This window comes from Malus sylvestris, chromosome 9, assembly GCF_916048215.2.
Source record: "Malus sylvestris chromosome 9, drMalSylv7.2, whole genome shotgun sequence".
NCBI classification, from domain to species: Eukaryota; Viridiplantae; Streptophyta; class Magnoliopsida; order Rosales; family Rosaceae; genus Malus; species Malus sylvestris.
Genome location: NC_062268.1, coordinates 12,394,422 through 12,418,879, shown reverse-complemented (window position 1 = coordinate 12,418,879; position 24,458 = coordinate 12,394,422). Strand labels below are relative to the sequence as shown.

Genomic DNA, 24,458 nt, shown 5'->3' with positions numbered 1-24,458 from the left:
TGGTGTATAGTGTAGTTCCCCAAGTCTTCGGTCAATAGAGTATGTTGGCTGGAAACTTCAAATTGAATCCATGTATGGGCCGAAGTGGCGGTTGTTCGGAGGTGGTATTTGTATACCCTACACTGAAGCTTTGTAGGTGAAGCTTTGCAAGTGAAGCTTTGAAGCTAGAGCTTTGTAAATGAAGCTTTTGAAGTTGATTGACATGAGTAATGCTCATGAATGTTTATGTTGATTGACATGAGTGATGCTCATGGATGTTGTCATAAGTGATGCTCATGAATGTTAACATAAGTGATGCTCATAAATGTTGACATGAATGATGGTCATGAATGTTTATGTATATTTGTCATGAGTGATGCTCATGAATGTTTATGTATAAATGACATGAGTAATGCTCATGTATAATTTGGAGTATTGGGCATACTTTTAATCATCTGGTTGGTGGCATGAAGGAGAGTACGGGTTGTACATTTCATCACCTGGTTGGTGGCATGAAGGCTAGTTGCCAAATGATATTAGAGTACGGGTTGTACATTTCATCACCTGGTTGGTGGTAATAGCGGCAGATTGCAGAATAATTGTGGAGTACTAGGCGTACTTTTGGTCACCTGGTTGGTGGTAATAGCGGCAGGTTGCCGAATAATTTTGGAGTTTTGGGCATACTTTTAATCACCTGGTTGGTGGTAATAGTGGCAGGTTGCTGAATAATTTTGGAGTTCTGGGCGTACTTTTGATCACCTGGTTGGTGGTAATAGTGGCAGGTTGCCGAATAATTGTGAAGTACTAGGCGTACTTTTGATGACCTGGTTGGTGCTATTTTGGGCTTATGGGCCTTTGCCCTCTACAACATGTCAGCCCATTTATTTTGGGCTTTTTTTTTTTTTGGTATTATTACCCTTTGCTTTTGTTTCTGTTTCCCACTGCGCCTCTCTCTGTCTCATCACCTGTTATTGCAAATTTGAATGCTGCTTCCTCCGTGAGAATCTTCAAAAGTGCATAAACCCATCCACTTACTTTTCTTGCTTTTGTTTTTCATGTGCTCCCGAGGAGAGCCTCCCTTTTTCTTTTTCTTTTGCGTTGTCCCCCATGTGTTCCTTCCCTTTCAAATGATTCTCTTCGTTGGCTTCCACATGCATGTTCACCTCTCATCAATTGGGAAGCTGGCACTTGCTGGGTTTCCACCTCCAGTAGAGATAACCCAGATCCGTTTTTTTCACAAGTGATGCAGTTCTGACCTTCCTTGATTGTCCCACAGGTTGTGCCATTGTACAAAGGACCCAGCTTTTTATGGACCCATTTACCCCTGGTGTAGTCACATGTAGATGTAGTTTCTTTAGCCTTTTCTTGAGAGAAGAAAAAGCGAGGTAATGGAGTAGGAGAAGAGGTTTGAGATGGTAACTTCTCTGGATTGAGCGAGGTGATCGGGTTAAGAACGCCTTGTAAACCAGCGAACGAGGAAGAAATGCACCCACATTGTGAGAGGAGGAAGAGGAGGAGGAGACATTGATCAACGGTCCAAGAACTACAACAGCCCTGGAGAAAATGCGCAGCTCCAATGGTGAGTTGTTGGTCAAGGTCATGACCGTTAGTCTATCAAAAACCCCACCAAGTGGGTCCAGATGTTGAGGGATTTGTTGTGGTAGGTAAAGACGCTGAACAAGAGATCCTTCAAGGGCCACTCGCATCTGTAGTAATCCAATATATACTCGTTGTCCTATATGTAGGGCGAAAGCTCCTCGAACTTTCTCAACGTCGTCCTCTTGGTCGTCTTCTTCTTCCTACTACTAGTATTACTGGTACTAGTACCCCACCACTCCATTCATTTCCTATGATTGCACATGATCTCTCTCTCCCCCTCTCTCTCTAGCTTGTTGCAGAGTGGAGCTGACAGAAAACGTAAAACCGAAGCCAACGAAGAGGATGAGACAATACTAAGCTTGGAGCTTCGGTCATTAGGTCTGGTTCAGTGGGCAAAAAGCTGCAGTCTTTTTGTGCGAATGCTACGCTTTTCTTTGAGAAGCTGAATGACAACCCCTTAACATACGAGATTTGCAGAAAGTCCACACCCTTCTTCCTGAAGCTTTCTTTTTCTCTTCCTTATTTTTCAAGGGATTCGAGTAAAAGTTTTGAACTTTCAAATGGGTTTTCTGATATCTGAAATGGGTTTTGCTTAAAATTGAAGAGAAATGATTGGAGTGGGAGTGAGAGATGTGGTGGATTTATAGTTAAGAGAGTAGAGAGAAAGTGAGAGACGAGGTGGCTTTGTGGGTTTTCTGGGAAAGCTTTGGGTTGTTGGGTTTTTGCAGATTCACGGTGGAGTTGAAAAAATGAAAGAGAATCGACATAGCTTTTCGTGTCGTTTCCCACAGACGGCGCCAAATGTTGATGCACAAAATCGGAGGTCTTGGAACAACGTAAATCCAACCGTGAATCTGTAAGGAATGTAAATAACACAAGATGTATCGTGGTTCACCCCAAGATTTGGGCTACGTCCACACTGATTATGTATTTATCTAAGAGGTGAGGGGAGTGAGGGAGCTCTGTAATGTCAGAGCTTTGAGAGGACGAAGGAGCCTTAAGAAATGACCTTCTCTAATTGTGAGGGTGATGGGTCATTTTATAGAATAAGGACTCCTCACTTATTACATATTTACCCCTTCCTTTATCACATAATTACATTTAAGTCTCCCGAGTATTTGTACGAGATCTAAATACGATGATCTAAATATGATATAAACAGTATTAAAAATACAATCATTAATTTTAAAAGCACTTACAAACACACCAAAATATGATATTAAAAAGGAAACCTTAATGAAAAACTTTCGGTACTGTTTATTTAACAAAAAATCACATTTTTACACTAAAAAATCAATTATGATATTTACCTTTTATTTTATCAGTATCGTTAAAATTTAAAATTTTCAAAATACTTTCATTAATGTTCCTTACTAAAAAAAGCAAAAAACAGAAACAAAATATTTTCCCTATCTGCGTGAGAATTCGAGCTCAGTTAATTTCTCAAACACGTGCCTGTCATCTCCATCTCCAATGCCAACAAAACAAGAGTGAGAAAGAAGAGAGGAATAAAGCACTGGATCTGTCTTCAAAGCCTTCAGATCTCCTCCCAAATTCACACTCAAACAATCACTTTCCTCTTTGATTCCGTGCAAATCCCAGCTCTTCGAACAAAATTGATAGGAACCCAGATTGAAATTTCCGCTGCCGATTTGGGAAAAAAAAGCTTCGGTTTTCCTCTCCGCCGCTGAAGATTGAAACGAAGAAATGGCGGCGGTGGAAGTTCACAAGTTCGCTCAGTGCATCACTTGCCACGCTTGGAGCCGTGATCGCTCCAGTAATGTTTCCCACCCATTCTAATCATTTTTCTTATTCTGTTTGGTTGCTCGGAAAATATGGGATAACCGATAGGAAAACAAGCATTTAGTTTCTCGTTATTTTTTTTAAAGTTACATATTTTAATGCTTTTATGTTTGTGGGTCTGTGTTGGAAAATTGGAAAGCTCAGAGCTTGGAGCGATTACAGTTCATGAACTAATGTGAAGATTTTGGGTTGAATATTTTGATTCCATTTTTTCTATTTGCACTTTCTGGGAAGCCAAACAGAGGATTGGGGTTAATTATTGTGCTGTGAAGCTTATATCTTTTCTGCTTGTGCTATATCTTTACACACATACACACACACACACACACACACAGCTTGCTGCTGAAAAATGTAATGTTTTAAAGAATATATACACACATACCTACATATAGCTTGCTGCTGAAAAATGTAATGTTTTAAAGAACTTTGGTAGTCAATGGCCCAATGGGTAATTTTGTCTAGTTTCTGAGCTCTGAAAAATGGGAAATCTTGATGTTGCTCCAGACTATGATGGTTGTGAGCCCAGGTTTTAGCTGTGATTAATGTGCGGTCATGAAATCGTAGGATAATGTGTGTGTGTGTGTACATTTTTGTAGTTGCACTGTTGTAATTTGATAATTCCGATTTTCTGGCAGTGCTCGCATTTTGTCCAAACAACAATGAAGTTCACATCTATGCTCTGTTGCAAGGAAAGTGGGAGAAGCTGCACGTTCTTCAGAAGGTACTTGGTTCAGATTCATCGTATAGAAATTTTAATTGCCTAAATCAAATTGTACTATAATATTTCACTGCAACTATGATGTGAATTTGAGGAAATGGAATTTTTTCAGAAAGTAGAAATTTGCAACTTTTGAGGCGCGAAGTTTTCTGAGTTTTACTCAAGACAACTATAAGTAGTTTAAGTAGTAATGGAAGTAAAGGTAGAAAAGTACTAGAGGTATTACTTGGATATATCGAGCTGTTTGAAAACCTCCCTGTAATGTGATAAATGTGAACTGAAACTTGAGGGCTCCTTGGAAGGTCCTGCACTCCAACATATATGAAGTATTTGGTTTGACGGATTTGTTATAATCTTTTTTTGTTCTTTAAATTTGGATTTGTGGCCTGTTCTGTTTGTCCAAGATTATGTTGTAAGGACATGGTTCCAGGCAGAGGATGTTATTTGGGTCCTCAATGGAAGCATTGTGCATAATTGCTGAATTTTTTCGTATTGTTAATTTCATTGATGTTTGCTTTCTTAGCTTTGTTGGAAGGGATTACAGTATGCTAACTGCCATTGAGTTTGCTTTCTTAGTATTGATATATTTTTCTGTCATTGATTTTGAATCATGCAGCTAATTCAACAGGTTTTTTTTTTTTTGTTGAACAAATGATATTATCTACACTAAGGGGGAGGGGGTGGGCTTAGCCTCACAATGGGCTAGCAATAATGTGGTTCAAATTTGCCTTTGGCGAGAATTGAACCTAAGACCTCTTACTTACAAGTGAAGAGGAATACCAACCGTAGTACTAAGTTGTTGGGTTTTTACGGCTCAAAATTAGGATGATGCAAAGAATTAGGTTTGTGTTACCTATTTGTTTTTGGCATCCTATTTGGGTTTGGATTTTGACTTCTTAGTTGGTTTCCTTGGTGGAGAGATTTTGTTATTACCTATTTGATTAGGATTTGGATTTACTTCCTATTAGGATTCTTATTGTAACCTAAGTCCTATGCACTATAAATAGGACCTTAGGGTTAGTGTATTTCGATGTGGCTCATTCGTGTGGCAATTTGGTGAGAGTCAATTTGTGAGTTTGTTAGTTAGAGAGCAATTTGGGAGAATCTTCTCCGTTTGTTTTGAGTTCTCTACTCGTTTGGTTTAGGGTTTGTAATTTGTGGGATTTGGGTTGTGGGATTTAGGTTGTGAGAGTTTAAACACTCTTTTGTAATCTCCGTTTGTTTAGTGAAATTCCTTGCTGTGCTTCACCCGTGGAGTAGGCTTTACGCCGAACCACGTATCTTTTGTGTTCAGATTTTAAGATTGTTTGTTTTAGCTTTCACCTACGACGTTGATATTTGGTACTTTGTTATAATTTGCTTCCGTTTGCGCATAAAAGTACAACATAAGTGGCACTAATTCAATGGTTCTTGATTCATTTTATTATTATTTATTCACGTCTGGATAGTTGTATATTTTCTAAGATGATCTGGTGTTACTTAGCTTCTGTCAAGAAAATGCAATGCAATTAAGCTTTATTATTTTTCATCATGTGGCAGCATGACCAAATTGTATCTGGGATAGACTGGAGCGCAAGGGCAAACAAAATAGTTACTGCATCTCATGATCGGAATTCGTGAGTACCTATGTGGTTTGAGATATTATTTTGTTTTGTAATTTATATGGGAACTTTATCCATGAGTTTTGTTCTGTCTTTCTCTCTCTCTCACACGTCCACACTATTTTTCTTTCTTTCACTTATTGACTGATTAGTTCTGTTTCCTGAACTATCAAATCTACCTAGTTATGTCTGGAATCTAGAAGGATCAGAGTGGGTACCAACCCTTGTTATCCTTCGGCTAAATCGTGCTGCACTCTGTGTTAAGTGGAATCCAAGAGGTATTGATGTGTGTGTGTGTGTTTTTTTTTTTTTTCTTTTTCTGAATGCAAATGTAAAAATAGAATATCCTTCAGTGTGAAAATGCTATGCCAATCTAATGTGTGCCTTTCTTTGTACTAGAAAACAAGTTTGCTGTTGGAAGTGGGGCAAAAACTGTTTGTATATGCTACTACGAGCAAGAGAATAACTGGTAATTAGCCTGTTACTTGCAGTTCTCTGTTTGTGGGTTGTCCAAACTGTTGTGCTTGACTAAATCTGTTCGATAACAGTATAATAATTGGAGTTACATTTGAATTCAAGTTGCTGTCTTGCTGGTTAATGGTAAAAATTTGAATCTTTTTTTTCCAGGTGGGTCAGTAAACTTATCAGAAAAAGGCACGACTCTTCTGTGACAAGTGTTGCTTGGCATCCCAATAATGTACGTATTTTCCCAGTATCACATTTTGTTTCTGATTTTGGCACGCATTCAAAGCAATTGCATGCATGACATGTATTTAGGTTTGACACAGGCCACCCTGTTCTCCATGATAGTTATTAATAAGTACTGTGGCCCAGTGCTTGTGAGTTTGGGGCATCTGTGTGCACCTGGGGTCGCCCTACACCTCCCAAAGGTGGGAGATCACAGTTTCATAACTTCCAATAAATTATTTTAAGGATGTTAGCCCTTTATTTATTCTTGGATATTTTCTGAAGTTGAATGTCTTCTCCTAAACTAGGGAGTCAGGCTTGCAATACATAACTGTATTTTGAGAATTTCCACCACTTTAATTATATTTGTTTCATATCGATGTATTTAATGTGATTTGTATGCTTAATCAATTTATCTAACTTATTTTTATGTTCTGTGATTACTTTACCTTTACATCTGCTTTAGCTGAACTGTTGTAATTCATTATCATGTTCAAGGGTTAGTTTTGATGCTAGGTAATTAGCCATTTACCTTCGGTAAGTGTTAACATTGTGCTCGTTTGCTACAGATTCTTCTAGCAACAGCATCTACAGATGGAAAATGCCGTATATTTTCCACTTTTATTAAGGTCGTCGATGCAAAGTATGTTTAAAACCGTCATTCTTCATATTTAGTCTAATTCTTATGTTACTTGTCCTATTATAATCTTAATTGCTCATGAAAATTATCCAGGGAATCAAGAACAGGCCCATTTGCTGATTCAAAATTTGGAGAGGTGAAAAATATTCTCTTGTAGGAACAAAAAAATTTTAATGCGTCTATTTACATTTGAATATATAATATATAACAAAAATCTCTTTCCAGTTAATGGACGCTGCTTGATTTGTTTACCTTGTATATAGTTGTTCATAATAGTTACACGTAGAAACGAAGCACTGTTCTAAATCTAGAATTAAAAATTAACCACTGACCTATATATGGTATTATATCTTTCTTGGCTTACCTTCAGTTTCATTTCCCTTTAAACATTGTAACAGTGTTCTAAAAAGTTATGATATATGTAAAACTGTAGCTCGTCATTTCTAGTGAAGAAGAATAAGCAATGTTGGCCATTGTTAAGATAATAGTAAGTGTAGGAAAGTTTAATAGTAATATGCTTATCTGATTTTTGTTTGTACTGATTTAAACTTGTGGCCTTCTAACGTTAAAGTAAAACCACATATTGAAAATTTGAGTATCATTTTTGTCTCAAAACCCATAATTAGAGACCCTGGTTTGGAGGGGTTACAGAGCAGTATCATTTTGTTTTTATCCACTCACACATTTCCCCTTTCGGTGGGAGCAAACCTTACTTGGTTTTCTTTCTGGTGAAACAGCAAATTCTTCAGCTTGATCTATCATTTTCTTGGTCATTTGGCGTGAGGTGGTCACCGAGTGGCAATACCTTAGCATATGTAGGTCAGACAAATTTCCCTTTTGTGCATTCTTTACAAAGATAAGAAGTTTTTGGCATAGCATATGCTGCTAGCTGATAGGCAGTATTTCAAATTGCCAGATTGGCAGCTGGCTTGGGTAGGTTTTCCTTTCTTTTCTCTGTTATCATTCTCCACTAATTGGCTCCCGGATTGTGGAATTATACAGGCCATAGTTCTATGATTTACTTCGTTGATGATGTTGGACCTTCTCCTCTGGCTCAAAATGTTGCATTCCGTGATTTGCCTCTCCGTGATGTGGGTCAGCATCCACTCTTGTTAACTTTTTAAGACTCTAAATATCTACTCTACATCTAATCAACTAAAATATTTTTATCTGGATATTGTAAATCAATATGCGGCACGTTTTCAGGTGTTATTTCTGTCTGAAAGATTACTTATAGGCGTGGGGTTTGATTGCAATCCAATGGTGTTTGCGGCAGATTTACATGGAATATGGTAAATTCCTTTTCTTTGATGGCTTTATTCTTTTAAGGACTGGCGAAGTAATAGTTTTGTTTTTCTCTGTAGGCATTTTATCAAATTTCTTGGGGAAAGAAAAACAACATCTTCAGGTCCGAAATATGGTTCACAGGTAAATACCTGGTTTTCTATGTGCTATGTATGTAATTGTTTATGAACATTCCAGTGCTGTCATCCCATGGTGGTAAACGTGCTGAATAGGATGGCAATGGATCTTGCGTTTAAGAGTTGCTCCATGTCAGCTGAAATGGATTTTTCATTACTTCCTTTTTCGCCCCTACAGTTTTCTGAAGCATTCGGAAAGCTGTATGGCCAACAAAAACATGGATTGAACAATGATGCAAATGAACATTCAAGATCACGAGGACGTGTCCATGAGAACTGCATCAAGTACGTCACTGTTGCTTCTCATTTGTCATTCCTTGTCTAGTAGCCCCAGTTCCATTTCAAACATTACATATCCACCCTAACTGAGAGCGGATATGGGGCTGCTCTAATATGTTTGGAGTTAAGTTCATGACAATATTTCCTGATTACTGTAGTTGTATCGTGCCGCTTGGAGAACCAGGGAGTTCTAAAGTAACGCGCTTCAGCACATCAGGTTTAGCAAGTCAATGTTAAATTTCGTTTTCAATCACTTTGTCGTAAAACCTCCTATTTCCCACCATAATCCACTATCTTAATCTCTTAACACCTTAACATTACAGGATTGGATGGAAAAGTAGTTGTGTGGGATATGGAGAACCAAGCAGATTTATCGGAGTATTTGTAGTCTGTCACCAATCTCCATAGGCATAAAGAATATCGTTGTGTAATCGGAATGTTCATTGTATATTTCATGTGACAGCAATTGGTAATATTTCTGTAGAAGCCTAGAAGAAAATAAACTGCAAATCGTGGCGATTTTAGCTTTGTATGGCTCTTGGCTCGTGTACCGCTTCATGTAATGTATTTGGCCTCCGTAATTTTCTCGTGTACTCGCTGGTCCGAAAAGGAAACTTCTTTCCCATTTGATGTGATCAAGCAAAAAGTTTGTTTCCTGATATTCTCGTTTGGATTTATAGATTATTGTGTACTATTTTATGATACTTTTGTTGTTGTGTATAATTGATCCGTCCTCACCATCATTGCAACCAACATTGTCCCCCACACCGCCACCATTGCCGCCACCACTTTCCATATCCTCCACACCCCTCCAACTACCACCACCATCAACATCGCCTCTGCCACTTCCCCACCGCACTCTCCTTTGTCATCGTCCCCCCATTATGCCGCCACCGAGTTGAAATCTTCTGCACCCAAAATCCTCTATGGTCTCTCTTATGCCCTATCTATTTGAGTGAGATACTCGTTTGGTTGTGCTTTTAAAATGACTAAAAAACTTTTAGAGAAAATATTTTTTGATTCCAAAAGCAGTTAAATAGTTTTTCTAGAATTTACTTGCATTTTTACTAAATATTGGTTCTAAAAGTATTTTCACCAAAAGTGTTTTCAGTCATTTTAAAAGCAGATCCAACATTCAAACAAGAGTAGAGATTTGAACTCGCCGCCACCTGCCCGACAAAATTCTTTGAAATATACCAGATTGGCCATACAAAATTCTTCATAGAATCCAGATTTCCAAAAATGGTAACAAATTTTTTTACTGTACTTTTTATTTGGGTCAAAAAAAAAATTGCCTGTCCATCAATTTGGGTTAAAAACGGATAAAACAGTTCATTTCACTTCATCATCATCGCCTGTCCATCAATTTCTCTTTCAACCCTTCATTCCACATATCACAGTTGCCAGGAGAAAAATCCATTCCCAAAAAACGATGCTATCGACACTCCAACCGCCGCGCTCGCTCTCCCACTTCCGCACAAACCCCACCCTCCTACTCCGCTACACTTCCCTTAAAACCCTCTCCTCCTTATCCTCACAGCCCGTCACCCACTCCACCCTCACTGACCAACCCTGCTCCCCAAACCCACTTCCCCACTCCCAAATCCTCTCCACCCGCCACTCCCTCCTCTCCCGCCACCTCACCGCCACCCAACTCGCCGACTCCTTCCTCGCCCGCCTCCGCCTCACCGAGCCCCACCTCCGGTCCTTCCTCCACGTCTCCGACTCGGTCCTCGCTCAAGCCCGCGAGCTCGACGAGAAGATTCAGAGGAATGAGGAGTTGGGTCCACTGGCTGGGGTCCTTGTCGCCGTCAAGGACAATATCTGCACGGCTGAGATGCCGTCAACCGCTGGGTCTCGTGTTCTGGAGGGCTATACGCCGCCGTACGACGCCACTGCCGTCAGGAAGATTAAAGAGCTGGGTGGGATTGTGGTGGGAAAGACCAATTTGGATGAGTTTGGCATGGGTAGCACCACTGAAGGCTCTGCATTTCAGGTTTTTCTCTTCTGGGTTTTGGTTCTTTTATCAATTTGCTTTCTGGGTTCTGTGCATTTTTCGTTCTTGTTATTTTATTTTTGTGTAAATACATAAAAAGTTAATAACTTTTAATGAAAAATTGAGAACTTGATGGTAGTGAAATTTTAGTTGGATATTAAGGAAGTTAATTTTAGTGTTTCATGGAACTTTTTAGGGCCTTTTGTATCCTATTTGAAATTTTTTTATTATTTCTCAAAACATTTCTTAAGAACATTTCTTGAAAATAATTTTTTTTAAGACTCAAACACTTGATTGGTTTGCGATTTAAACTAGACAAAGAGATCTAAAAGGAGAGGGAGAAAGAGGAGAGAGGAGGCAAGAAAGTAAGAGATGATTGAAGGAAAGGGAAAGAAGAGAGAGGATTAGACAAGATAGAGGGAAAGAGGAGTGAGAGAAAGATCCGAGAGAATGAAGAGAGCAGATTGGAGGATAGACGAAAAAAGTTAAAATAAAAAGATGAGAGAAGAAGAAAAGAGAGGGATAGATTTGAAGTGAGAGGGGAGGAGGGAGACAAAATAAAGGAGTGGGTTTAAGTTTAAAAACTCAAAAAACTCACTTTTTATGTTTTTAGAGAATAGACTATATTTTTTAGTTAGTTTTGAGTTCATTTTTTTAAAATAGTCCTACCAAACAAGTTTTTAAGGCCTAAAACTTGAAAATTGTTTTTGAGTTTGAAAAGTTGGATTCAAGTAGAGTACCAAACAGATCCTTAGATTGAGAGTTGAATTTTTCTTGTGGGTAGTGAAACAGTTTGGTTCTTAGTATTACTGCTAGTAAGACACTGAGTCAAAGGGAGTGAGGTTGTGTAAGTTCGGTTCCTTATGTTTCGCACTCGTAACTGGGGTTGGTTTACTCAGGTGGTGCATCTGTTCATTCATTAGGTGACTGCAAACCCGTGGGACGTGTCTCGGGTGCCAGGAGGGTCATCGGGAGGCTCCGCTGCAGCTGTGTCTGCTAGGCAGTGCATGGTGTCGTTGGGAAGTGATACTGGTGGAAGTGTGAGGCAGCCAGCATCTTTTTGTGGTGTTGTTGGGTTGAAGCCCACGTATGGGCGCGTCTCGAGATTCGGACTTATGGCATATGCGTCGTCGCTTGATGTCATTGGCTGCTTTGGTACGTCTGTTGCTGATGCTGGGATTCTTCTTCAGGCAATTTCTGGTCATGATAGACTTGATGCAACCAGCAGCAAGCGTGTAAGAAAATTTTCTAAGTCTTGATTTTATAAAACCACCTTATCTTCTCATTACGTATCCTGAAAGTGAACTCTGAATTTTTTTTAACAAACTTTTGGTCCTTTTATGTGAAGACTAGTAAGGACTAATATCACAATTATTTGCTTGACGCATACATTTTAATTTCTCCTTTCAGGAGGTTCCCGACCTTGCAGCTGAATTTGTTTCCATAAGTTCGACAATTTCTAAACCTCTTAAAGGATTGAGAATTGGTCTGATCCGGGAAACTCTGGATGGTGGTGTTGATACTGGAGTAACTTCTGCAGTTCGTAGTGCTGCTTTGCATCTTGAAGAATTAGGATGTTCCATAACCGAGGTCCTTCTATCAATAATTTTTCCTTTAATTGCTCATATCTGTTCCTTCCTCCAAAATGTCATGTGTACCCTTCTTATGTCTTGATTCATATATTCTTGAAACATTAACTTGCAGGTCTCATTACCATCTTTCTCACTTGGGTTGCCAGCCTATTACATTCTTGCTTCATCTGAGTCGTCTTCAAACTTATCACGTTATGATGGTGTCAGGTAATTCACCCAGAAGTTTGTTCTGATGTATAAATAAGTATATTCATTTGTATATTTAAATGGGAGAAGAGAAAATGGGTAGGAGAAGCTTGTTTAGATCCACCATGAATAAAGATGACAAGTTATTAAATGTATTCATAAAACTCGAGATGGTATATCAGAATGACGAATATGCTTACATTTGTTATTATTTGTTTTTCCTCCATATCCAGGTATGGAAGCCATGTTGCTGCTGATGAGTTGAACTCACAATATAAGGATTCCCGAGCCAAGGGCTTTGGTTCTGAGGTACACTATGTCTAGGTGGCTGGTTGAAACTTACAACTGTTATGAAGTTTCTATTAGTTGGAACATTGCTGCAGTGCACTTGATCTAGTTTTTTTATTATTTCTTCTTAATTTTGTTTTACTGACTTATACCAGTTGGTGAGTTGATTTAATGCCTTTATTGTTTTCAGGTTAAAAGGAGAATTCTAACGGGAACATATGCCCTTTCAGCTGGTTATTATGATGCATATTATAAGCGCGCCCAGCAGGTACCATGATGTTGGTGTTAATTTAAAAGGGACTTTTGGTGGGAAAAGTTTATCCTATTATCTATATTTTTGTTTGCATTCTAGTAATTCATTCTTGGTTACTACACTATGTTATGTTCTGAGATGCTTAATCCTATCAATTAGGGTGTTCAAGATGGCATTAATGATTCTTATAGTGTTTTAGGTGAGGACTATAATTCGGAAAAGCTTCAAGGCAGCACTAGATGAACATGACATCTTAATTTCACCTGCGGCTCCATCTGCTGCTTATAAGATTGGTATGCCAGTTTCCACGGATATGTATGCTTTTCATATGTTATGATTTTTCAGTAACTCACCCGTTTACTTGTATTTATTCAGGTGAAAAGAAAAATGATCCTCTAGCAATGTATGCAGGTGACATAATGACTGTAAGAACCTTCTCACTTTCTCTGAGTGCCCAAATTTCTTAATTTCTGTTCATTAGCTGCATGCATGGACAGTCTATGTGTGTCCTAGGAGTTGATAATTGAGTCATGATGTTGAATATGCATTCATCAATGTAATGTTAGATACTTGCCCATGTACCATGTTGTAATCTGCTGGAAAATTGTTCAGATTTTGTTTCAGAAAAAAAGAAAAGAAAATGCTGTGGTCATATTAGTGTGTGGCGGAGTATAAGGCCTTTATTTCTGTAGTTAATACTCGCACTTTTGACACATGCACTTCAACCTGTCCTACAGTTCCATTTTGTGCTCGCAATTTTGTTGTCTTTCGAAAGAGTAGATGGTTAAATGTCACACCCTTGTTTCTGGAGTTTGTAGTGAGAAGTTTATAGTGGTCTGAGATCTCATTTTGGGGGCATTCGGTGGCACACGCTGTTGGTTCTTGTTTCTTAAGCTCTACGTTGCATAAGTGCTTGTCCTCCTTTAAAACTTTTATTGCCTGTCATGTAGTTTCTACTCATAAGATGACTAAATGACTCTAACCTGTTCCGCTTGATTCTGTATGCAGGTCAATGTTAACTTGGCAGGTCTACCTGCACTGGTTTTGCCATGTGGATTTGTTGAGGGGGGTTCTGCAGGCCTTCCTGTTGGTCTTCAAATGATCGGTGCAGCATTTGACGAGGTATTACCTTTCTACCTACCTACTACATTGCGACATGTTGATTTCTATCAGGAATTAGTATTCAGCTTTTCTAGCGTTTACATACTGAAAATGAGTAAAAGTTGCTACATTTACAGATTAGACTAGACACGGAATGGAGAGTCCCCGAATTAATGAAAAGTACGGGATTGTAGAGTTGAGTATCTGATTGTTGATTTTAAGATTTTTCTGGTCGATTTTGCAGGGAAAGTTGCTTAAGGTGGGTCATATATTTGAGCAGACTCTGCAGAATTGCAATTTTGTTCCTCCATTGATAGCAGATGAGCTCACATCCTAGCTACTCCCGGGATCGATGTCGATGTGCTCAACTGAAAGTGGTTTTTGGAAATGTAATCGATTAGTTAGAATTGATCAGAACCTGACTGGTTTGGTTTAATTTAGACCGTAATTGTTAATTAAACCGGTCGTATTAGTAATGATTTTTGGTGATCTATTTACAATAAAAATGAGGAAAGTTATGAGTTTGCAACAACACACAGATTACTTGCTTTTTTTCGTGCAGTCATGATTTATTCCCAGTGACGTTACCGTGAATAAATATCTGTCACACACTCACATATACTGTGTGCAAAAATTGTGTTACTTGTCTAATAAACGTTTGTTATGCATCGAAAACGAAGGGGCAAAGTGCATTTTACACCCCCGAGACTCGGGATGTTTATTGAAATAGGCCACGACCTTTTGATTTTGTCAATTTACGCCCTAAAGTTTATAAATTGCATCACTTTAAGGGCTGGTTTGGTATTGCTGTGCTTTGAAAAAAAGCTGCTGTGAGAATAAGCGGCTGCGAAATAAATCAGCAGAGTGTTTGGTAAACTTTTTTGTAAAAGTGCTTTTGGAAAAAAAAAAAGTCTAATAGTGGGTCTTTTCATTAAAGAAGCACTGTAACTCCGTGTGCTTTGAAAAAAAGCCAGTTTTCCAAAGCTACAAATAGCAGCTTCAGCTTTTTCCTTTGATTTCAGCTTATTCTCACAGTAGCTTCCAAAATAAGCCATTTTTTTTCAGTTTACCAAACACCTAAAACCCTCACAGCTTTTTTTCATAGGTGCTTTTTTTTAAGCACCTCACTCCCAAACTAGGTCTAAGCCTCAAGTCTGTTTGGCTGTTATGTGTGCAGTTAAAGAAGACCCAAGCCCTGGAATCCCTCTCTTTTCCAGATTTGGATTCTATCGGCGTCCAAATTGTGAGGATTTTAGATATCCTTGTAACTTAATTATTCATCGTATATCATACGATTATAATTTATTTAATTTTTTATTTAAAATTAAATAAAAATAGTACTTGATAAAACTGATCACATAATATAAGTTAAACGGCTAGAATGTGAGGATCTGTATAATCATCGTAAAAAGGATCCTAGAATCCCTACAGAAAAAACAGATCCCTAGGATCCCAAGAGGATCCGGAGATGATCCTCAATCATCTTCTCCCGGACAAAAATGTCGAGTCCCGCCAGCTAAACTTGGCACGCGCCGCGCAAGTTAGCGCAAGTTGCCTTTTATTACAAAGGATCACCAAAAGGGGAAGCGAATCTCTTACTCCATATTAATTAATTAATATCTTTATTCAATTAAATTTAAACCTGTAATTCACCCTCGTCAATCGGCCTCCTCCCGTATCCGATCACTCGTTGAGTCCCTCTGAAACCAATTTATTTGTCAATTCATGTATTTTCTTCTTATTTCGAAATTGCGATTGGGTATTATCGGATTGAGCTGTGGATTTCCGTTGATAAGTTTGAGTTAGATGGTTTTTTTTTTTAAATTTTATTTTCCAATTTAATCAGATTAATAGCTAAAGGTTTGATCTTGTACTGATTCTGTTTTGTTTCTGTAATTCATTGGATAATTTTTATTTTTTATGATGGATTGTTGAGAAAACTGAGTGGGATTTATGGATTCAGCTGAATCCAACTAGTGGTCAAAGTTGCATGAGTTAAAAGTTGAGCATCTGGGATGATGATGAAAAAGGCTTTGTTGGAATCTAAAGGTCTTCGCCTAAGCCGATCAAAGACAGAATATATGGAGTGCAAGTTCAGTGCAAATGGAGGCCAAAACGAGTTAGGGGTGAGGATCGGAGATCAAGAAATACCAAAGAGCGACCGTTTTCGTTACCTAGGATCTATCTTGCAAAAGAACGGAGAATTAGATGGAGATCTCAACCATAGAATACAAGCTGGATGGATGAAGTGGAAGAGTGCATCCGGCGTGTTATGTGACCGCCGTATGCCACTGAAGCTCAAGGGAAAATTTTATAGGACGGCAATAAGGCCGGCGATGCTGTATGGCACAGAATGTTGGGCGGTGAAACATCAACACGTACACAAAATGGGTGTAGCGGAGATGAGGATGCTTCGTTGGATGTGTGGGCACACGAGAAAGGATAAGATTAGGAATGAGGATATCCGGGGTAAAGTAGGAGTAGCCGAAATTGAAGGAAAGATGAGAGAAAATCGGTTACGGTGGTTTGGACATGTGCAAAGAAGGCCTACTGACGCTCCGATTAGAAGATGCGACTATGGGACAGAGGTTCAGGGCCGAAGGGGTAGAGGAAGACCTAGGAAAACTTTGGAAGAGACTCTAAGAAAAGACTTAGAGTACTTGGATCTAACGAAGGACATGACACAGGATCGAGCACAATGGCGTTCTAAGATTCATATAGCTGATCCCACTCAGTGACTTGGATTTTCCAAGTCTCCAACCGAGAAGTTTTCCTCACTCGGAAAATTAAGGGAACACTACCCCAACCTACATGCTCCACTCAGAAAGCTTCAACATACAAGCTTCAACAAAAGAAAATTCAAAGAACTTAGCGAAGAAGGCTTTGGTGTATTTAACACAATACGTTGAAATGAAGGAAAGCTTATTTATTGATATCCCCGATAAGCTACAAATATGTACATATACATGAGTCAAAATAAACACACAAGAGGGAGCCTTCACAAAGGTTGCTTAGGAGAAGTCTCAGCAGTCGGTAGAGCCCCAGAAAGAGAAGGCACCGGAGGGGGATCATTTGGAGCCTCAGTACTGGACAGAACCCTAGAAGGAGGAGGCATCAGAGGTTGATCATTTGGAGCTTCATTACGCGGTACAGCCCCAGAAGACGAAGGCAATAAATGCCTTTGGAACAAACCCACAAATCTCTGATGATCAAGTAAAACCTGACCATCAGTTTCCTTCATCTGGTCAAGCTTCCTCTTCATGTTTGTAGCATAGTCATGTGCGAGCCGGTGCAACTGTTTATTCTCATGCTTGAGCCCTCTAATCTCCTGTTTGAGACTCATCACTTCAGCCGCCAATGATTCAACTTGGCGGGTTCGAGCAAATAGGCGTTGGGCCATATTAGACACAGAACCTGCACATTGAACACTGAGAGCCAGCGAATCCTTAACAGCTAACTCATCAGACCGTTTGGAAAGTAGTCTGTTATCTTTGGGAGTGAGAAGGTTCCTGGCCACCACCGCAGCGGTCATATCATTCTTCATCACGGAATCCCCAACGGTAAGAGGACCAGTAGGGGAGACGAAGGATGGGCGCCATATGTTGTCTGGAGAAGGCGGGGCTGCCTCTTCAACAAGGTTCAAGTCAAAACGACGGTCGGAGGGGCCAGACATTTTCAAAGGTGTTGAAGAGAGAAGAGGTCGGACAAATCAAGATCTTAGAAGTGCAAGAATGAAGCTTCTACTGGTGGAGATTCAAGTGTGCTTTGGAACTTAATGCCAGCCCCTATAAAAATCTGCACTCGACGGAGCTTCAGAAATCGAAGAGGCGCCTGCTCAGAAATCGAAGAGGCGTTTGCTTTCTCAAAAGCTGGGCTGCTTAGAGATCACGAGGGTTGATCTCAGAAATCGAAGAGGCGTTTGCTTTCTCAAAAGTTGGGCTGCTCAAAGACCTCGAAGGCTGATCTCAGAAATCGAAGAGGCGCTCGCTTTCTCAAAAGCTGGGCTCCCCAGAGACCACGAGGGCCAATCTCAGAAATCGAAGAGGCACGTACTTTTCCAGCCTTGTCAGCACCTGTCACACGCACACTCAGCTTTGCGGAAATTATGGGCATTCTGTCGAAGACTTCTGGGGAAGTAGAAAACACATGAATCTTACTGTTCAATCACCCACTTCCCACACGCAACAATAGCTCATGGGTACCACAGATAACTTTGCCAAAGTTCTCTGCCAAAGTTGAGCACGTGAAGCTTGCAGCTTCCACTACATCGCTCTGACCAAGAAGGGTAAAAGAATAGCAAAGAAACAGCACTAACAAAGTTTAGACCCATAAATTTTGAAGGTCTAGCTACCATATTATTACCCACAAGGGTAAAGGAATAGTACCACTGCTGGATAATTGGAAAGTCCCTGTGTGTCAACCTATGTGCTTCGTGGCAAGGTAGACTAGCAAACATGCCCAACCTTTACTCACATTCGAGAAAACACTCCCAATAAGATTGCTTGCTCCAAAATCGAAGAGGCACCGTCCTCCGAATCTCGAGAGCCAGACTCCCAACATGACTTCTTTCTTAAAAATCGAAGAGAGGGTAAAGGAACAGTACCATTGCTGGATAATTGGAAAGTCCCTGTGTGTCAACCTCTGTGCTTCGTGGCAAGGTAGACTAGCAAACATGCCCAACCTTTACTCACATTCGAGAAAATACTCCCAACAAGATTGCTTGCTCCAAAATCGAAGAGGCACCGCCCTCCGAATCTCGAGAGCCAGACTCCCAACATGATTACTTTCTCAAAAATCGAAGAGACACTGCTCCCCGAATCTTCGAGAGCCAGACCCCCAGCATGATTGCTTTCTCAAAAATCGATGAGGCATCGTTCTCCGAATCAATCGAAGAGGCGCTCGCTTTTCTCAAAAGCTGGGCTGCTTAGAGACCACGAGGGCCGATCTCAGAAATCGAAGAGGCACCTACTTTTCTAGCCTTGTCAGCACCTGTCACACGCACACTCAGCTTTGCAGAAATTATGGGCATTCTGTCGAAGACTTCTGGTGAAGTAGAAAGCACATGAATCTTACTGTTCAATCACCCACTTCCCACACGCAACAATAGCTCATGGGTACCACAGATAACTTTGCCAAAGTTCTCTGCCAAAGTTGAGCACGTGAAGCTTGCAACTCCCACTACATCGCTCTGACCAAGAAAGGTAAAAGAATAGCAAAGAAACAGCACTAACAAAGTTTAGACACATAAATTTTGAAGGTCTAGCTACCATATTATTACCCACAAGGGTAAAGGAACAGTACCACTGCTGGATAATTGGAAAGTCCCTGTTTGTCAACCTATGTGCTTCGTGGCAAGGTAGACTAGCAAACATGCCCAACCTTTACTCACATTCGAGAAAACACTCCCAACAAGATTGCTTGCTCCAAAATCAAAGAGACACCGTCCTCCGAATCTCGAGAGCCAGACTCCCAACATGACTACTTTCTCAAAATCGAAGAGAGGGTAAAGGAACAGTACCATTGCTGGATAATTGGAAAGTCCCTGTGTGTCAACCTTTGTGCTTCGTGGCAAGGTAGACTAGCAAACATGCCCAACCTTTACTCACATTCGAGACAACACTCCCAACAGATTGCTTGCTCCAAAATCGAAGAGGCACCGCCCTCCGAATCTCGAGAGCCAAACTCCCAACATGATTACTTTCTCAAAAATCGAAGAGACACTGCTCTCCGAATCTCGAGAGCCAGACCCCCAGCATGATTGCTTTCTCAAAAATCGAAAAGGCATCGTTCTCCGAATCTCGAGAGCCAGATAGCACAGACCACTTTTTCAAAGTGCTCTGACAGAGTTAAAACATGTGAAACTGGCAGCTCCCACTACCGTGCTATGACCAAGCAGGGTAAAGGAATAGCATTACTACTTCTTAGGGAGACTCCTATATATGTCGACCTCCATCCCCAACAGACAGGCAGACCTGCAAAAATGCTCAACCCTTCATCATATCTGAGAGGGCACTCCCAACGAAGCCTTTCGAAATATTCAGCTTTCCTTCCCCCCGATAATACCTCTGCAAACAAGCTATACTAGAGCAAGAATATCTCATATCATCAGGGTTAAAAGCAAGAGTATCCCATATCATGCTTTTTCCCTGTCTTTTCCTTTGGCCTTGTTTTTACCTGCAAGACAAGGAGAAAGAGAGCAATCAGTCAGCACTTGGAATCAAGCTTCCAGCCAGGAACTGACTGCCTGGAACCCCTTACCTGATTACTTACCTGGCATTGCTCTCGAGTACTCATCTTCAACATCTTATATTTCCAGGGAAGATTCCGCATCTGCTTGAGGAACAGATAGGGCAAGTGCGAAGGATACAAGGAAGCATGTGGAGACAAGCGTAACAGCACACGTGCCGATACATCCATTACTCTGTCAAAAGCAAAAGTATCCCATATCAGCAGGGTGGAACGTACTCTAGATTTGATGGACTTGTTTTGACCCTCAAATTCTTCAGTCGGCCTTATACTTTGGAGGAAACCAGAAAACCCTCCAGCTCAGTTCAAGAATAAGCCTGTGGAAAGTTACTTCTTCAAAAGCAAAAGTATCTCATATCATCTCTTCTCATTTTTCTTCTCTTTATCCTTCATGCTGCTGCAAGATGGGGAGAAGGTGAACAATCAGTCGGAGCTCTGATTGCTTACCTTGTCTGTCACCTCTTTCAGCAGACCCCCTAGCTCGGCGACTTGGGGGACTCCTACTACATGGTTTGTATCGCGCTTGACCAAGCCTGAAACTACAAGTAAGCTTCAAGTGAAATTGATACATTACCTTGTGCATCTCCACCAGTTAAAGATACCACCCCTGGATGGAGGAAGAGTACTTCCAGAGAAGATGCCACATCTACCTATGAGACAGATAAGGCAAGTCAAGACGACACCACACTCCGATACTTAGAAGTTTCGTGATTACGAGATCATTCTCCCACAATATTTCCTAATGTCATTTGTACTAAATCATTCACTTGTACTCACTAAAGGAGAGCTTGAACCTATGTACTTGTGTAAACCCTTCACAATTAATGAGAACTCTTCTATTCCGTGGACGTAGCCAATCTGGGTGAACCACGTACATCTTGTGTTTGCTTTCCTATCTCTATCCATTTATATACTTATCCACGCTAATGACCGGAGCAATCTAGCGAAGATCACAAAAAGCGACCGTTTTCGCTACCTAGGATCTATCTTGCAAGAGAACGGAGAATTAGATGGAGATCTCAACCATAGAATACGAGCTGGATGGATGAAGTGTAAGAATGCATCCGGCGTGTTGTGTGACCGTCGTAGGCCACTGAAGCTCAAGGGAAAATTTTATAGGACGGCAATAAGGCCAGCGATGTTGTATGGCACAGAATGTTGGGCGGTGAAGCATCAACACGTACACAAAATGGGTGTAGCGGAGATGAGGATGCTTCGTGGGATGTGTGGGCACACGAGAAAGGATAAGATTGGGAATGAGGATATCCGAGGTAAAGTAGGAGTAGCCGAAATTGTAGGAAAGATGAGAGAAAATCGGCTCCGGTGATTTGGACATGTGCAAAGAAGGCCGAATGACGCTCCGGTTCGAAGATGTGACTACGGGACAGAGGTTCAGGGCCGAAGGGGTAGAGGAAGACCTAGGAAAACTTTGGAAGAGACTCTAAGAAAAGACTTAGAGTACTGGGATCTAACGGAGGACATGACACAAAACCGAGCGCAATGGCGTTCTAGGATTCATATAGCCGACCCCACTTAGTGGGAAAAGGCTTTGTTGTTGTTGTTGTTGTTGTTTGTATATTTGGTGATGATACATGATAAATCCTATAATCTGCCATAAGTAAAAATGGGTTTAACTTCATAAATTTCCAGGATTTCGAGCAACACCCTTTTCGGGTTGCTCGAAATCCTGGAAATTCTGTGTAGATGAGTTCTATTTGTTCAATGCAGAATACTTACTACTTCAAATAAGTATTTACGATGATGTAAAATTTTAATTTGCTGCTTAATGTATTGATCTTAGGGACACTACCGGGTTAGAAAGTGACCGGGCAATATGGATGAGGATTATTCAAGTGATGAAGGGCAAGCAATAGCGCCATCTTTGGTTGATCTGTGCATTAACACAGCAATAGATAATTTAAGGCGCCTTGGGGATGTTGGTGAAACCGATTCTCATCTTCTCAAGAGAATTCTACCACATTGTACGGTGGACCAGTTGATGCATGTAGAGAAGAGTACCAAAGTAAGTTGATCCAGATTGTTCTTATTTGAATGTTTTTTGTGATCCGTAAGTACAAGTTCTGAAATGTTTTTAAATTAATTCTTGTAGGGTAGAGATTTGACTCCAATTACTGATAAGTTGTGGAAGAAATTCTATGAAAAGGAATTTGGTACTAAGAGGGTGAATGAGGTGATTGAAAGGATGAAGCAAAAGAAAGTTGCGTTCAGGTGGATACAATTGTATGAGGTGCGTTTGCTACTCTCCTCAAGCTGTCTGACCAAAATTGTTTTCTTTTAGTTTCCGTAGTCAAATCCCATTAATTTTGGGTACTTGATGTAGTATTTCTGGATCCGATTTATGCTTGTTCTTATAACTTATAAGGGAAAAAAGATAAAGAATTAATGGTATCACTTGCAGGCAAAGTTAAAGGAAGTTGATATGGCTGAAAATTTAATGGCTGACAAGTTGAAGAGTCGATATCAAGAGGCAAATGCTCGTAAGTTCACCTCCTCAGCGTGTTATAGCAAACTGAGCAACAGCATACTGATTTATACGTGATTAACCTTACTAACCATTCAAATTTTGTAGGAAAACAAAGTCGGCAAGTTCAAATTTGCACAAAGGTTCCACCATCAAGCAATAAAAGAAGCTGGGGTAAATTTTTCTGTTCTCTTTTAGATTATCTAAGACTAATACATTATTAAATAGGATGAACAATTAAGTGTTTCATTTCTGATAATTCTTTGTAGGCAATGGGCCTGGCTACAATGTTACTGGAAAGAGCAACTTGATGAAGAAGGCGAAACTAGATTTTCTGAAAAGGTAATATGTATTTGAGAATGATGCCTGGTATGGCATGTCACATGCACCTTGGGCTTGTGAACTGAAATTATACCCTCGAGTTTTCCTTTTACTTTGTTGTTTTAATTTTCTTATATCGTATTTAGCAAATCATTAAATGGTTTGATACTTATCTCGAAGCTATGTTCAAAGATGTTGGGTACTTGATTAGTCTTGTTGAGATAGACCTTCAAGATATTAACCTCTTTCTCCCCTGTCCTTTTCCTTTGAGCAGTAATGAGGTGAAAAATCTGGCAGCAATGAAGAGAAATGCACTCCAGAAGAGTTACAGGTAAAATTTCGGATAAACTGGATGTTCTATTCCTGTAGTTAACAAAACTACGTATAAACTCACCTCCTGCCCTGATCATATCTACCCTGTATATACAGTGCTCCTCCCGTGAAGAGGCCAGATGCGTTTTCTGGGAAAGCTTCAGCTTCAAGTTCTAAACCAATCAGGCCCCCAAAGCGTCTCCCTTTCTGAATATTGCCATCTGTGAAGACAAGGGTGTCAGATGGAATACTCGTTGAGTTCTGCAACTCATGTCTATTGAAGTGTGGCTCGATTTCTAAGAAATCATGGTGGCTTCAATCTTCTTAGCTTGGGCGTTTCAGTGGTCCTCGTTTCAATTGTGTCAATCAGTAAGAATCGTTTTTGTTTTTTATTTCTTAGATTGTCTTTCAATCATCTTCCATCGTAGTAATATTTCACATCAGTGACGAACGATACCCCATAATGTTATTGTGCCTTCATTTTCCCTTGAAGATGTGTATTTTCCTGCAATTCTTTTCATTTCTAACCCTCATATCAGTAGCAGCTCAAACACCACCAGCCGGTTTAAGTCAGATATTCAGCTGGTCATTTGTTTTAGCAATGCCCCTAGAATGGGGGATCGCACTACTTTAGTACCTTGTTTCGATTTTTCCTCTAGACTTTCAATTTGGTTCTGAGCCCGAGTCTTTTGAAATATGACAATTTTTCGCCCGTTTAGTGACGGGAAACAAACGGGAAGTGTGATGAATTTGGCGGTTGGTGCAAATAAGCACGTTTTAAAAGGTCAAAAGTTGAGGAGACACTGCGAAATTTACCCCTAGTCTAAAATTGGGGTTGAGTCTGATTGGCGGCCGGAAAGGGATTTCTCTCCGGATCCCTTCCTCACCAATCCGGGCCCTTGAAATTTGATCCAACGGCTAAAGTTATTATAACTTTTAAAGGGGCTCCATGTT

General features: G+C 40.2%; 3 protein-coding genes across 7 annotated transcripts; all 3 read left to right on the top strand.

Annotated features, from left to right (window-relative positions):
- Positions 1-3,024: 3,024 nt before the first annotated feature.
- On the top strand, positions 3,025-9,388 carry LOC126583229 (actin-related protein 2/3 complex subunit 1B-like). 2 transcript variants are annotated; one of them, XM_050247557.1, is made up of 15 exons: positions 3,029-3,355; positions 4,017-4,102; positions 5,639-5,715; positions 5,884-5,978; positions 6,100-6,169; positions 6,328-6,397; positions 6,957-7,030; positions 7,121-7,163; positions 7,765-7,846; positions 8,030-8,118; positions 8,234-8,319; positions 8,392-8,455; positions 8,627-8,733; positions 8,886-8,944; positions 9,051-9,388. In XM_050247557.1, the coding sequence occupies exons 1-15, from the start codon at positions 3,286-3,288 to the stop codon at positions 9,113-9,115; spliced, it is 1,137 nt and encodes a 378-aa protein (XP_050103514.1). In that variant the 5' UTR covers positions 3,029-3,285; the 3' UTR covers positions 9,116-9,388. The 2 variants fall into 2 exon arrangements, with proteins under 2 accessions (XP_050103515.1, XP_050103514.1); XM_050247558.1 differs by lacking the exons at positions 8,627-8,733; positions 8,886-8,944; positions 9,051-9,388 and adding an exon at positions 8,545-8,622 and having other exon boundaries at positions 3,025-3,355.
- Positions 9,389-10,062: 674 nt separating this feature from the next.
- LOC126583225 (glutamyl-tRNA(Gln) amidotransferase subunit A, chloroplastic/mitochondrial-like) lies at positions 10,063-14,675 on the top strand. 2 transcript variants are annotated; one of them, XM_050247551.1, is made up of 10 exons: positions 10,063-10,723; positions 11,647-11,958; positions 12,134-12,313; positions 12,428-12,522; positions 12,735-12,810; positions 12,980-13,057; positions 13,242-13,335; positions 13,418-13,467; positions 14,051-14,179; positions 14,295-14,351. In XM_050247551.1, the coding sequence occupies exons 1-10, from the start codon at positions 10,160-10,162 to the stop codon at positions 14,349-14,351; spliced, it is 1,635 nt and encodes a 544-aa protein (XP_050103508.1). In that variant the 5' UTR covers positions 10,063-10,159. The 2 variants fall into 2 exon arrangements, with proteins under 2 accessions (XP_050103508.1, XP_050103507.1); XM_050247550.1 differs by lacking the exon at positions 14,295-14,351 and adding an exon at positions 14,388-14,675 and having other exon boundaries at positions 10,065-10,723; positions 14,051-14,164.
- Positions 14,676-15,580: 905 nt separating this feature from the next.
- On the top strand, positions 15,581-23,996 carry LOC126583231 (uncharacterized). Of its 3 annotated transcripts, none has more exons than XM_050247562.1 (8): positions 15,581-15,832; positions 22,191-22,412; positions 22,500-22,637; positions 22,809-22,887; positions 22,980-23,045; positions 23,141-23,213; positions 23,467-23,523; positions 23,622-23,996. In XM_050247562.1, the coding sequence occupies exons 2-8, from the start codon at positions 22,224-22,226 to the stop codon at positions 23,713-23,715; spliced, it is 696 nt and encodes a 231-aa protein (XP_050103519.1). In that variant the 5' UTR covers positions 15,581-15,832; positions 22,191-22,223; the 3' UTR covers positions 23,716-23,996. The 3 variants fall into 3 exon arrangements, with proteins under 3 accessions (XP_050103519.1, XP_050103520.1, XP_050103518.1); XM_050247563.1 differs by having other exon boundaries at positions 15,581-16,003; XM_050247561.1 differs by lacking the exon at positions 15,581-15,832 and having other exon boundaries at positions 21,959-22,412.
- Positions 23,997-24,458: the final 462 nt, after the last annotated feature.

Bases quoted from the DNA above. Each gene is read 5' to 3' on its own strand.
- LOC126583225 (XM_050247550.1), top strand. From the start codon at position 10,160: ATGCTATCGACACTCCAACCGCCGCGCTCGCTCTCCCACTTCCGCACA. The intron at 12,811-12,979 runs GTACACTATGTC...TATTGTTTTCAG, and splicing joins CCAAGGGCTTTGGTTCTGAG to GTTAAAAGGAGAATTCTAAC. The intron at 14,165-14,387 runs GTATTACCTTTC...TCGATTTTGCAG, and splicing joins TCGGTGCAGCATTTGACGAG to GGAAAGTTGCTTAAGGTGGG.
- LOC126583229 (XM_050247557.1), top strand. From the start codon at position 3,286: ATGGCGGCGGTGGAAGTTCACAAGTTCGCTCAGTGCATCACTTGCCAC. The intron at 4,103-5,638 runs GTACTTGGTTCA...ATCATGTGGCAG, and splicing joins AGCTGCACGTTCTTCAGAAG to CATGACCAAATTGTATCTGG. The intron at 7,847-8,029 runs GTCAGACAAATT...GGAATTATACAG, and splicing joins CAATACCTTAGCATATGTAG to GCCATAGTTCTATGATTTAC.
- LOC126583231 (XM_050247562.1), top strand. From the start codon at position 22,224: ATGGATGAGGATTATTCAAGTGATGAAGGGCAAGCAATAGCGCCATCT. The intron at 22,413-22,499 runs GTAAGTTGATCC...TAATTCTTGTAG, and splicing joins ATGTAGAGAAGAGTACCAAA to GGTAGAGATTTGACTCCAAT. The intron at 22,638-22,808 runs GTGCGTTTGCTA...TATCACTTGCAG, and splicing joins GGTGGATACAATTGTATGAG to GCAAAGTTAAAGGAAGTTGA.